The sequence below is a fragment of the Bacillus rossius genome, chromosome 6, assembly GCF_032445375.1.
Source record: "Bacillus rossius redtenbacheri isolate Brsri chromosome 6, Brsri_v3, whole genome shotgun sequence".
Lineage (NCBI taxonomy): Eukaryota > Metazoa > Arthropoda > Insecta > Phasmatodea > Bacillidae > Bacillus > Bacillus rossius.
Window position 1 is genome coordinate 46,688,196 of NC_086334.1, and position 13,973 is coordinate 46,702,168.

A 13,973-nucleotide genomic window follows, 5' to 3' on the forward strand; every position below is an offset into this window, starting at 1 on the left:
TATAGCCTCGCGCAGGGCACCGTTTATTGACTGTTGCCGATTTGATTCCGTAATGGGATTCGGTTGGGATATGTTCTGGAAAACAACCCACCACTAGTTAGGTTACGCTTATATTCCAACAATGCAGTCCTTATTCGCTACCTTACCCGAAAATATTGGAATAATGCGCCCTAAACCTTAACTGGCTCTCACATATCACACTTACAACATCGAAAACACCACGCCACCACAAAGATATTGATTTACACAATAAAAACCCATATTACGACACACACACACATGCACATAGGTATGCACTTAGGCATGTTTACACTGCCCAATTATTTGTCCACTCCATATATGATTCCCAGTTTTCTGTGTTGCCACCGAATCACACACATTGAGCTTCATGATTAAACAATCGCAAATCAACATTTTGCCGACGTAAAGGCTTTTAATTTATTGTGCCTTGAACAAAAAAAAAAGGTAAAGATGACTCGATGTTGGCAGGTTAGTTCCATTTTCGTCTAGCTGTCGTGAAAACATATATCGGGCACCTGGACAGCAGAGGAAACACTCACCACATGTAGCCGGCGATGTTGGTGTGGAAGTAGCGGAAGGCCGCCGTGGAGTGTCCGTTGAGGACGGACGGGTCCACGGACTCCTGGTAGTCGTGCGTGAAGCCGTAGCCCTCGTGTATCAGACCGTGCACCTTGGCGCGGTGCTCGCCTGCGACACCAAGATATGTCACAGCACGGGTGCCGAGCAGAGAAATACACAAACAGCAATCCCTCCGATAAATAATGAATATACTGCACGGTCCTCGAGAGTCAAAATTTCTCAAGGTCATAAATATATATCCATAACTAGCTGCCCGACCCGGCCTCGCACGGTTGTATTAATTGGGGGGGGGGGGGGAAATGAGACCAAATCTCTTATTTACAGTTATAATAAATGAAATAAAATTAAAATTAATTAATTTTGACAAAAACTTAATAATATAATGCTTTGTAATGTACCGAAGAAAAAACGAATAGCACCGATGGTTTCCCGACTCTCGAGCACGCAACGTTGTCATGGAGACGAAGTACCCACTGTTTCCCGGGCTTAAACACCAATCAACATTGATATCAGTTTATTATTAATTATAAATTATTAAGACCAATAATCTAAATAAAAACTATCCTAAATCTCAAGTTTGAAAAAATTTCACATAAATGCCAATTTTCATATCGAAATCGGTTAACTTGGTGAAGAGTTCACTGGAAACAAACATCAGGACACTGGATTTATATATATATTAAGATAACCTCAAGTACAAGAGATGCCTACATCATATTCATCATCCCATAGTGTAAGAATACGCTGTATTATATTCAACTGCAAAGAATTTACGAATATAGTTTCCCACTTAAAATATGGTTAGCATGAAAAGAACATGACTGGTACAAATAGAAGCGGACTTCTGTAATAACCAAAGAAATGAATTCGTAATGAAGAGCTTGCGGAAACTGCAAAGAAAAAAATAACGGGGACAGTGTTGCAAAAGAATGAAATGCAACAGAATTTAAATTTCAGTTCTACAACAATAAACTAAAAATGTTAAGTGTATTGCACCAATTGTATCACAGAGATTTTAATATTTTACTTAAAATAAGATTTATTTAGTCAAGTGTATTAGAACAGGTGTGTGTATACTATGGTTATAAACTTTAGTGTTTCTTCTACGAATGGCCGACAGTTTATCTAGATGGCTGCGAGCCATTGAGAAACCCTCAATCAAAGAGTATTGAATAATAGTTGAGAAGTTTAATTAAAAACTTTATCAGTTTGAGGTATATTTTACTATCAGGCTATACTATACAGTTTTACATGTACTCCCTTAAATGTCCATTGGCTGCCGCGTGTGTGACATAATTCTTCCTCTTACATGAAACGAAATTCTTACTACACAGAAAGATAAATCTTTACCATTGACTGGAAGGGCTTACAAGTGAGACATACTCCCAATGATCCAAACACTCAAAGAGAAAAAAAAACATATATTTTATGACATGTTGATGAAACAAGAAAACCAAATGTTAGGGTATTACCATATCACCACTCACAAGCTGATGAACAAGTAACATACTCCCGAATTAGCAAATAATATAATAGCTTGTCTTATACAAGAGGTGGCCATTCAAGTATTATTACATGCATAATCCTTTAAAGGCTTACTGTCTAGCTGATGAAATATGCCGCGTTCGCAGAACAAAAAAAGACATTTGGCAAAGTATCGTGTTCAAAAGACAGTGGCTTATTCAAAGCTGGTTGTTCTGATAAAAAAATTTTTTAATCAAACAAGAGTGTGCATAAGCATAACTACCACAAATTGTTTTAATGATTCAATATGAACATTGTAACTAATAAATGACTTCAAATACATCAAACACGACATCTAATAATTTACTAACACCTTGATTCTAAAATCCCTAACTATGGACTAAAATATCGAATACATAATTATGCATTTACAATTTTACCTAAAATCAAAGGCAGCCACTCGTAGTAGGAGATGTGCTGGTGTTCAGCGATGACTATCCTCCTGGCCTCCTGGTACAGTCTCTCGTCGTCCCAGTGAGGGTTGAGCTGCTGCAGATGGCCCGACACTCTGTTGTGCTCTCGCAGCAGGATGACCTGCAGGATCGTCAGCTGCGGGTTCTGGTTCATGCGCGTGTCACCTGAAGACACAACAGACTGATGACTATCCTCCTGGCCTCCTGGTACAGTCTCTCGTCGTCCCAGTGAGGGTTGAGCTGCTGCAGATGGCACGACACTCTGTTGTGCTCTCGCAGCAGGATGATCTGCAGGATCGTCAGCTGCGGGTTCTGGTTCATGCGCGTGTCACCTGAAGACACAACAGACTGATGACTATCCTCCTGGTCTCCTGGTACAGTCTCTCGTCGTCCCAGTGAGGGTTGAGCTGCTGCAGATGGCCCGACACTCTGTTGTGCTCTCGCAGCAGGATGATCTGCAGGATCGTCAGCTGCGGGTTCTGGTTCATGCGCGAGTCACCTGAAGACACAAAAGACTGATGACTATCCTCCTGGCCTCCTGGTACAGTCTCTCGTCGTCCCAGTGAGGGTTGAGCTGCTGCAGATGGCACGACACTCTGTTGTGCTCTCGCAGCAGGATGATCTGCAGGATCGTCAGCTGCGGGTTCTGGTTCATGCGCGTGTCACCTGAAGACACAACAGATTGATGACTATCCTCCTGGCCTCCTGGTACAGTCTCTCGTCGTCCCAGTGAGGGTTGAGCTGCTGCAGATGGCACGACACTCTGTTGTGCTCTCGCAGCAGGATGATCTGCAGGATCGTCAGCTGCGGGTTCTGGTTCATGCGCGAGTCACCTGAAGACACAACAGACTGATGACTATCCTCCTGGCCTCCTGGTACAGTCTCTCGTCGTCCCAGTGAGGGTTGAGCTGCTGCAGATGGCACGACACTCTGTTGTGCTCTCGCAGCAGGATGATCTGCAGGATCGTCAGCTGCGGGTTCTGGTTCATGCGCGAGTCACCTGAAGACACAACAGACTGATGACTATCCTCCTGGCCTCCTGGTACAGTCTCTCGTCGTCCCAGTGAGGGTTGAGCTGCTGCAGATGGCACGACACTCTGTTGTGCTCTCGCAGCAGGATGATCTGCAGGATCGTCAGCTGCGGGTTCTGGTTCATGCGCGAGTCACCTGAAGACACAAAAGACTGATGACTATCCTCCTGGCCTCCTGGTACAGTCTCTCGTCGTCCCAGTGAGGGTTGAGCTGCTGCAGATGGCACGACACTCTGTTGTGCTCTCGCAGCAGGATGATCTGCAGGATCGTCAGCTGCGGGTTCTGGTTCATGCGCGTGTCACCTGAAGACACAACAGACTGATGACTATCCTCCTGGCCTCCTGGTACAGTCTCTCGTCGTCCCAGTGAGGGTTGAGCTGCTGCAGATGGCACGACACTCTGTTGTGCTCTCGCAGCAGGATGATCTGCAGGATCGTCAGCTGCGGGTTCTGGTTCATGCGCGAGTCACCTGAAGACACAACAGACTGATGACTATCCTCCTGGCCTCCTGGTACAGTCTCTCGTCGTCCCAGTGAGGGTTGAGCTGCTGCAGATGGCACGACACTCTGTTGTGCTCTCGCAGCAGGATGATCTGCAGGATCGTCAGCTGCGGGTTCTGGTTCATGCGCGAGTCACCTGAAGACACAACAGACTGATGACTATCCTCCTGGCCTCCTGGTACAGTCTCTCGTCGTCCCAGTGAGGGTTGAGCTGCTGCAGATGGCACGACACTCTGTTGTGCTCTCGCAGCAGGATGATCTGCAGGATCGTCAGCTGCGGGTTCTGGTTCATGCGCGAGTCACCTGAAGACACAACAGACTGATGACTATCCTCCTGGCCTCCTGGTACAGTCTCTCGTCGTCCCAGTGAGGGTTGAGCTGCTGCAGATGGCCACACACTCTGTTGTGCTCTCGCAGCAGGATGATCTGCAGGATCGTCAGTTGCGGGTTCTGGTTCATGCGCGAGTCACCTGAAGACATGATAATAAATGATGACGATGATATATTGTTGTTTGAACATAACACCAACACTGCCCATATTCTGTATAACAAGTGTTGAAGTTAAGCTAGTGTACACAACGACAAGTGCGCTGGTTTATTGTTGTATATTTTGTTATATAACTTGAAATATAGTGTTATTTCCAGTTTTAAGTCATTCAAAAATAAGCAATTTTATTTTCTATTTTATTAAATTTTGTATATTAAGTATTTTGTGTTTCTAAAATAAAACTCTTTAATTGTTCCATTAAAATTATGTTAAGAATATTATTTTGTAGTAAAAGAATTTTTATGTGTTTTTTGTGGTTAACATTAGACAATTTTTCAGCACCTTTCCATGCCAGACGAAAACTTAGGAAGAAAGAATAAAGTAATTAAATAAAAATTAATATTTAGGAATCTTAACGATGGTTAATTGGGCGTAACACTTGCCCCACTCCAAGGCCATACGGATACAATTCGATACGGACGACGTTGTATTGAATCGGTGAGTTTTCTCATGGTCCACTTGTTCTCACCTGCTCATTCATTCCGACAATATTCCATCAGCACCTCATCACCTCCCGTTGTATGTTTCCTGACATTATGCTCTGGCCACGTGTACTTTTCGTGGACGCGGCAGTTGGTCGATAATCATTAGATCGAAAAAAAAACTTGACCGAAAGTCGTTTGTCTGAAAGGCTTTACTTTGGCAAACATGTCCTAGATCAAAAAGCACTAGACCGAAAACAAAAAAATATCCATCTGGGAATATGGTAGTTGACCGAAAGTCATTAGACCGAACAGGCTTTAGACCGAAATGCACTATACAGAAAGGCACTGGTCAGAAAAGGCACTAGACCGAAAAGGCACTATATAGAAAGGCACTGGTCAGAAAGGCACTAGACCGAAAAGGCACTATACAGAAAGGCACTGGTCAGAAAGGTACTAGACCGAAAATGCAGTATACAGAATGGTACTGGTCAGAAAAGGCACTAGACCGAAAAGGCACTATACAGAAAGGCACTGGTCAGAAAAAGCACAAGACCGAAAAGGCACTATACAGAAATGCACTGGTCAGAAAGGCACTTGACCTAAAATGCACCATACAGAAAGGTACTGGACAGAAAAGGCACTAGACCGAAAAGGCACTATACAGAAAGGCACTGGTCAGAAAGGCACTAGACCGAAAAGGCACTATACAGAAAGGCACTGGTCAGAAAAGGCACTAGACCAAAAAGGCACTATACAGAAAGGCACTGGTCAGAAAAGGCACTAGACTGAAAAGGCACTATACAGAAAGTCACTGGACAGAAAAGGCACTAGACCGAAAAGGCACTATACAGAAAGGCACTGGTCAGAAAAGGCACTATACCGAAAAGGCACTATACAGAAAGGCACTGGTCAAAAAGGCACTAGACGGAAAAGGCACTCGTCGTTCCTCCAAAATTTCGGTCAAAAGACTTTCGGTCCATAGCCTGCCAAGCGACTGGTCCCTGCGTGCTGTAACCTGTGAGGTAGCAGGCCTCGTCCGGCGTGACGTTGTCGCAGACCGCCGTCTTGTTGGGCGCCGAGGGGGGGAAGGGCCGGCCGTGCTTCACCACCGTCCTCAGGCGACCTCCTTGGAACTCCCTCAGCGAGCTGGCCAGCTCGGCGGTCGAGCCGTACAGGACCGAGGCGTCCAGGAAGTGCGTCGACGCCACTATCTGCAACCACGCCTCTTCTTACTGCCCCATCGCTCTGTCCGCATCTGTTTCGTCCACACTTACATTTGGCAAATTATGTGGGATCACATTGCACGAAATATGGGGTTTAGTTTTCTATAAAAAAATGTTGGGCGGATTAATAAAAACATGTTAAAAAACCCAGTTATAATATCAACTTATTATTATTATTGGACTTAGCTCGCTAAAAAATTTACAGTACGTTATTATTTCTAATTTTGATTAAACTTTATAGCTCTTGATGGAATACTTGTACTTGTTACGTCTTTTATTACATTCTTAACATAAAAATGTCTCTAGTTTTTAATCACGCGAATACTCGTTACTTAAAAATTTGAATGTTGGCTTTCTACAGATGAATTACTTTACTTTAATCACTATTATTAAACATATTCTAGCAATATTACTTTTATTAATTTTTTTATCTCTCGTGTGTCTTTGGCTTATTTATATATTCGTTGAGATGGAAAGGGAATACATTTACCGTTTTTGCTGCGCAGGAATCTGATTGGCTGATTCCGTCAAACCTCCGAAACATTTTAAAACCATTCCTTCATACAAGGTATTTGATTGAAACTCAAAGTTATCCCACTTTTTGAACAAACATGACTGCGCTAAGCGTGTTGTTTGACTAACTTTATTGGAACATGTTGAAAGCAAAACTTTGATTGTGTGTGACATATATTTATAGGGGGTTACAAAAAAAACATAGTGCTTCTGTGTATCTGTGTTTCAATACCATAGTAACTATTTATTATTTAGTTAATTAATGTACATCTGTTATTTTTATTATTCTTGCAATGAAGAAGATTGATAAAATTTAATTTCATGAACATACGTCATTGCTCTTATACAAATGTTGCAATAGGAAACCTCAAGAACAAACAAAGATAAATAGACAAACACACAGAGAACCAGTCAGTATCAGCTAATGTCCAATGTTACTTGCCTAGACAGCACTGATAATTCTGTGAAAATAATTTATTCAGAAAACAAGAAAAACTGCAGTGGCGCATGTTAAATGAAATTAGTTGAAATTAATAAAAGAAAAAAAAATGGCGAGTCATTCAGTACAGTAATGTGTAAACATCTGACCCCGCTAACGAGCGAATTCATGTGTTCTCATGTTGCAAATGAACTTATAATACGAACCTTGGACAGAAATGTAACATAAAATTATTTTATATAATTCAGAGCGTGATAAATATACGAAAATTGTGATTTCACCTAATTTCTTGACGTGAATAACATGACGTTTCCGCACCCGCCGCTAGAATTAGTTACCGGAGCAGCTAGGTCGACTATCGAATCATACGATTTTAGAGCGAAAAGGTAAACTATGTAATGAAATGTCTGATTAAAGCGAAAAATACTTTAAGAAATACTAAACATCAGTTTCAAAGGCCTTATTTGCGACAAGGAATTATACTAAAATACTCACCATCTTGTAAAAAATTCATTTAACGGTTTATACTATAAGGTTTCCCTTTGGCTTTGTGAACTTTGGTTCGCACCATCCGCCACAGACGGCAGCACCGTGGTTACACATTTACGTTCCAAGCGACTTCCGTTTCATTCACGAAATTACTCCTACCACATGCCGTATACCGAGATCTAAGATGTTCACACATGACTATGTATTTCGTTATATAACGCACATTGCAGACTGCTTTCATAATATCCGCAGTGTGTGTTGTTGAGTCTTAGGCAGTGTCTGAATTCACCTGAAGTACGAAGATCGTTCTAAAAGTAAAGAAAGTCTTGATGAGAAAAGTCGCGCAGTTCTCACACCACCCCTAACCCCCTCCCTCTTCAACGTCATGGACCAGCAAAATTCCTTCGCGCCAGTCCGACGCTAACAATTAGCCACAAAGGTGGTTTACTGTTTACCACGTGACTCACAAGTGTGTGACAAAATTAAATATCCAGCCAAGTGTGAGGTTCGTAATGCTTTTGAACTCGAAAAGCCCTCCCCCATCGAAATATGTTTTACTATAGATAGACTCAGAACGAACTCAAAGCGGACGTTAATGACTGGTTCAGCGACTTGGTGGTAACTAAGTATGCAGAAGGCAAAATAGAAAATCTGGTGATACGCAATCACAAATATTTAAATTTGTATGACGACTACTAAGAAAAATAGATAAATTATCATAGTGTTGTAAAATAAGTTTTGATTCATTATCTTAAATAAAAAATGTTTAGGGAAACAAAGTTACTGTACTTTTTAGAATAACACTCGCATAAACTTATACGTACTAGTCCCTGGAAGTAATATCACAAAGGCTGTCCAAACTGGAAGTGATTAATGCAGATAAATGAATCCGTGCGCTCTTCGCTGTAAGGGGTTTAGTTTCGGACACCAGATTTAATGGCTCCGAATATAATGGCATCATTCTTCGTCATCTGACACCGTCAGTGTTTTAACTAGAAGGAAAGGGATAGGGTAGGAGTTGGGATTTGGCAGGGGAGAGGTCAACGAACTCGACTACTCAACACGACGAAGACAAAACACGTAGCAATCACTCGCGGAACACGCAAACGGGACGTGACAAGGACACAAGGACGAAACGTGACGGAAATACGTCAAACAAACTCAGTGGACACGTCAGAACCCGGCGCGGCGATACAGGATGCAACGCGTCTGGCTGGACGATACATGCAACACGATATCCAGACACGGAAACACAAAAAAGAACTTGCAGGCTCGCAACAAAAGAGACATGACGAAACGCGAAACGCCAATAAAGTTCAAGGTTCCTCAGCACAATCGAGACAACTTCGCAACTTTTCGCGAACGTGGTTATACGAACATGGTTCAAAACACACGATTCTTTACATGTATCTTGTCGACACAGTTCCATAGTTTCAGCATTGAATATGTATATGGATAGAAGTCGCTTCCTAATGGAGAAATACTTTCGTGTTTTTGGAGCGCTATTCAAGTAGTTAGCCTAACAGCCACGAGTTGGAAGGCCTTGCGGGAGTGCGAGGCAGTGGCGCGCGCTGCGGCGAGTAGGACAACAAGGAAAAGAACCTGCGCAGATCACACTGCCAGCAGACGGTCACATGATGAGCGCGTCAGGAAGTGGAGGGGGTTAGTACGGAATGGAGCCGCTGTCTGGCTGATAACACCTTCGCGCTCGGCTGTCTCGCAGTGACCAGGGTACATCCAACCAAAAGACTATAGAGTGTTTAGGAGTCACAAAACATTGCCCCTACATAATGTTCGGAGAACATAAACTATATGAAATATATGTGATTTACGACACACCACATCTTCTTTAATGTGTCAGAAATTATTTGATGAAAAATGATTTTATAGTGGATGGTGAAATTGTAACATGAACGGCTAGTGAAAAATTAGCATGCAGCGATTCGCCGTCGCAAACTGCGAGAGCAAGTTGAGTGAAAGGCACATTCATCCTAATGCTTTATGTAGGCTTTTGGACATACGCCATTGCTATGCTCATGTATGTCTGTAGAAGAAAACTACAAAAGACACAAATGACAAAAACACAAATTAAGCAAAAAATTGCTGTTGTCAGGATATAAACACCACACAATATTCCACAACAGGAATATGGTCAACAAACAAAGAAAAACAAAGAAAATGGACTAACAAAAACGAAAAAAAAACACAAATGATGACAGCACAAAAATACCGAACCCAAAAAAATTCAGCACAACAGTTGAGACGAGACAGAAACACAGCAAAACTAAAAGACGAAACAAACAAATAGTTTTCCAAAAACAGAACAGAACGAGAAAACAAATACCCACAAAGGATGACAGCACAAAAATATTGGACCCAAAAAGTTCAGCACAACAGTCAAAACGAGACAAAGACACGACAAAACGAAAAAACGAAACAAACACAATAGTTTTCTAAAACAGAAACAAGCGACGTTTCGGGAACTGGTATCTGCTCCGTCCTCGGGCAAAGACGCGCATGGTGCGAAAACACACCTGTGCAGTGGCGTAGCCATGATTTTTGTATGGGGGATGTTAAGAAGCATGACCCCCCGTATTAAAGTGGGGGCCCGGGGGTCCTCCCCCGGGAAAATTTGCATTTTAAGGTGTAAAATAGTGCTATTTTAGCAGTTTTCGGTACTTAAATTTAAATATTGTAATGGTAAAAATTTTATTAATTTTAATATGAAATTTGTTTCAGTGATGAATAAGAAATTAATTAAAGATTTGGTGCTAAGGGAGGGGGGGTTGAACCCCTAACCCCCCCCCCCCCCTGGCAGGCCCCTGCACCTGTGTCGCACCTGTGTTTTCGCACCGTGTGCGTCTCTGCCTGAGGACGGGAGCAGATACCAGTTCCCGAAACGTCGCTTGTTTCTGTTTCAGAAAACTATTGTGTTTGTTTAGTTTTTTCGTTTTGTCGTGTCTTTGTCTCGTTTTGACTGTTGTGTTGAATTTTTTTGGGTTCAATATTTTTGTGCTGTCATCATTTGTGTTTTTTTTTTTTTTTTTCGTTCTGTTCTGTTTTTGGAAAACTATTTGTTTGTTTCGTCTTTTAGTTTTGCTGTGTTTCTGTCTCGTCTCAACTGTTGTGCTGAATTTTTTGGGTTCGGTATTTTTGTGTTGTCATCATTTGTGTTTTTTTTTTCGTTTTTGTTACTCCATTTTCTTTGTTTTTCTTTGTTTGTTGACCATATTCCTGTTGTGGAATATTGTGTGGTGTTTATATCCTGACAACAGCAATTTTTTGCTTAATTTGTGTTTTTGTCATTTGTGTCTTTTGTAGTTTTCTTCTACATACATACATGAGCATAGCAATGGCGTATGTCCAAAAGCCTTCATCAAGTCATGCACTCCCATTGCACAAATCTTTCAAAGATAACATCCTAATGCTTTCGACAAATTAAGTGTAAAATTAGCTGCACTGGTGTTCAGCCATTCGGTTTACGCAGCATTAATGGCACATTAAGTAACGGCTGAATGTAAAAATGTTAAAGAAACAATAGTTACAGCGGAGTTTGTCTGCAAGATGAATAATTTGTTCGAAAATTTAAACAGTAAATCAACAACTGAGCCAAATCCCCAAAGAAAACCACTTTCAGAGTCTAATCCGGAGCCAAAAAAAATAATAATAATAATAATAATGTCGCTGAAGTGGATTGCAGGTTGGTAAATTGCAAACAAGAAAAAAATCACCTCCAACATTTAACAACTTTCAATTAACAATAACTAGTGTTCTATTGTTGTGGGAAGATCTGAAAGAAGAGGGCATACATTTCCTCTTGACGTCAAGGCTACAACAGGATCCACTTGAAAACCTATTTTCTGTTATTCGCCAGAGATGTGGTCATGGTTCAAATCCATCTGTCCAGCAATTTAGAAGAAATTTGCAGCACATGTCCTTCAGACTGTGGATCCCACCTTCTTCAGCCAATTGCGAGCCTGATGAAGACGAAAATTTAATTCTACCAGAAGATGTAAAAATAACTTCGTTGACAACTAGTGACTGATGACATGAACATGGAGTTTCGTGGTGTATGTCAAGGTAAATACTTTGCATATTATTTTTGTGTGGTAAATTATTTCTTTGAGAGCTAAAATCAAATAAAATCATCAATAATGACTGTGTTATGCATTTCAAGTCAGCATCGTTCCCCCCGACAATGCAAGACGGTTCTGATAGTAGGTATATAAAATTGTTGTAATGGAATTTAACTGTACATGTTTATATGAATAAAAATAATAAATACTTTTGCGTCACCAGATACCAAGGAGGAAGCATTGCGCATTTGGCTTACACTCAAATGTTTGATATGATTGGTTCTTGACACTAACAATAGATTTGTAAGGCGCCTAAGGCGCTAATTGAAAAATCTATAAATCATGCTTATGTATCACTGTATCGTGTGAGTAATTACCTATATATTCAGATGTCTTGTAATTTTTTAACTGAGCACTTCTTTTGCTGATATCTCAACTATGCAATTTGAATATGAGTCGCCTCTAGGTTACTATCAGAATTACAAAAAAATTCAATATCTCCCCTTTTTTATTAGCGTACCGGTACTTCAGTAGTAGTGCAGATCTTATTTTCGAATAGCCATAATAGTTCTAATTTCAACTAAGCATCTACCTATTGCCAGTAAATTTCATGTTTAGGTGATGTGATATTATCGGGCCAGTGATTTTAAATATTGGTGTACGGTATTTGAATAGTAATATTCATGATTATAAAAAGGTCACATTAAAATTAGGCCTATATTGAATTTCGATAAACGGAAAAAACATCGGTAACATAATAAAAAAAGACTGTCATTTATTATATTTCCTAAATGATGCATTGAAATCTTACGTGTTATATTGTCTATTTAAGTAATAATAGGGTGATACCACGTACAATCCCTTGCTACGAACATATATTTAAAAAGACAGTTAATATGACTTCAGTCTGCTTTTGTTTACATCGGTTATTATTGGCTAGACCTACGTAAATAATAAACTGTTAAAATAAGTGTCCGTGTACCTACAGGGTCAAGTACAAGTTTTAAATTTTCATTGCTCAATCGTAAACTAACCTTAAGTGCTTGCACAGTTACAATTATCGAATAACCGTTACTGTTTATATTACAATTATGCGTCAGTTGTCGAGATGTGGTGTAAAGTTTTTAAAATTAATAATAATAAAAATAGATAACATCATAAGGTAAACTGCGCTTAAGCTGAATCAGTCAGAGAAGTGTATATTACAAAAAAAATTAAATTGCCTTTATTAAATTGACATTTACTTTCACCGGGCATCAACTGCAATACGTGGTGTGAATTTAAAATAATGAATCGGTGTGATACTTGATGGACTAATTAAGAAAAGATTCTATCAATGTGTCGAGAGTCAAGGTTCTTGTTAAGCAGGCTGGTTGGCAAATCTCATCCCCAGCCGACCAGGTTACTAAGCTACTGCCTCCTGTCTGAGAAGCGGAGCGGAGCTATATGCCAACTGCCCAAGGTATTCATTGGCAATCATTGGCTGAAGGCGTCGAATGTAACTTGGAGAATTGAGATAGGGCTGGTATTGCCCGGCCAAGGCAGCAGTATGCCGCGATAAAATAAACTCGCCATTGTGAAGAAGTAAACTTCCAAACAAATTCATTTTTTTAAGGTTTTATTCCTTAATGTACAAAGCCTATATTAAGTAAGTTTTTAATGCCTCATACAATATAATACGGCAGAAAAAAATAATGCGTCACACAGTGATTTTAAGGTTTGGCAGGTGATTTGGTACAATGTTCGTTATGGAACGATATTTCTTTCCAGATTACAGAAGAAATGTAATAAAAGTATGCGAAATGTGCATTAAGTATCAAATATCAAAAAGGTGTTTACTAATCGTTGATGGATATAGACGTTTGCTCAGAATAGTCTCGTATGTTTTCGAGTTTCGCGCGCGCTCGCACTTGCACGATGGTATCGCGTTACAAAAACTCACGAAATATGCTTTTTTTAGCAAAGTTCCTAAGAAATTGTAATGAAATTGTACTTAATTTGTTTGTATAGACAATTTAATTAGTATATTTGTTTTAATAAAACCATTTATAATTTAATGGTAAATTACACCATTACTCTATGCTTGTCCATAGCATATCTGTGGAAATTCTAATATTTTGCTCTATAGACTAAATATTTTTTGTAATTAAATATTTTATGTTTAAAACAAGCGCAGTCCGACGTAAAAAAAA

At 40.3% G+C, this 13,973-nt stretch overlaps 1 protein-coding gene across 1 annotated transcript in view; it reads right to left on the reverse strand.

Moving 5' to 3' along the window:
* Nucleotides 1-13,973, reverse strand: part of LOC134533141 (peroxidase-like) — a 72,385-nt gene that overhangs the window by 33,413 nt on the left and 24,999 nt on the right. The window contains exons 9-11 of the mRNA XM_063370448.1: nt 6,057-6,252; nt 2,505-2,702; nt 561-708 (exon numbers count right to left, since the gene is read on the reverse strand). Of these exons, the coding sequence (XP_063226518.1) occupies nt 561-708; nt 2,505-2,702; nt 6,057-6,252 (542 nt within the window). The remainder of the gene's footprint in view (nt 1-560; nt 709-2,504; nt 2,703-6,056; nt 6,253-13,973) is intronic.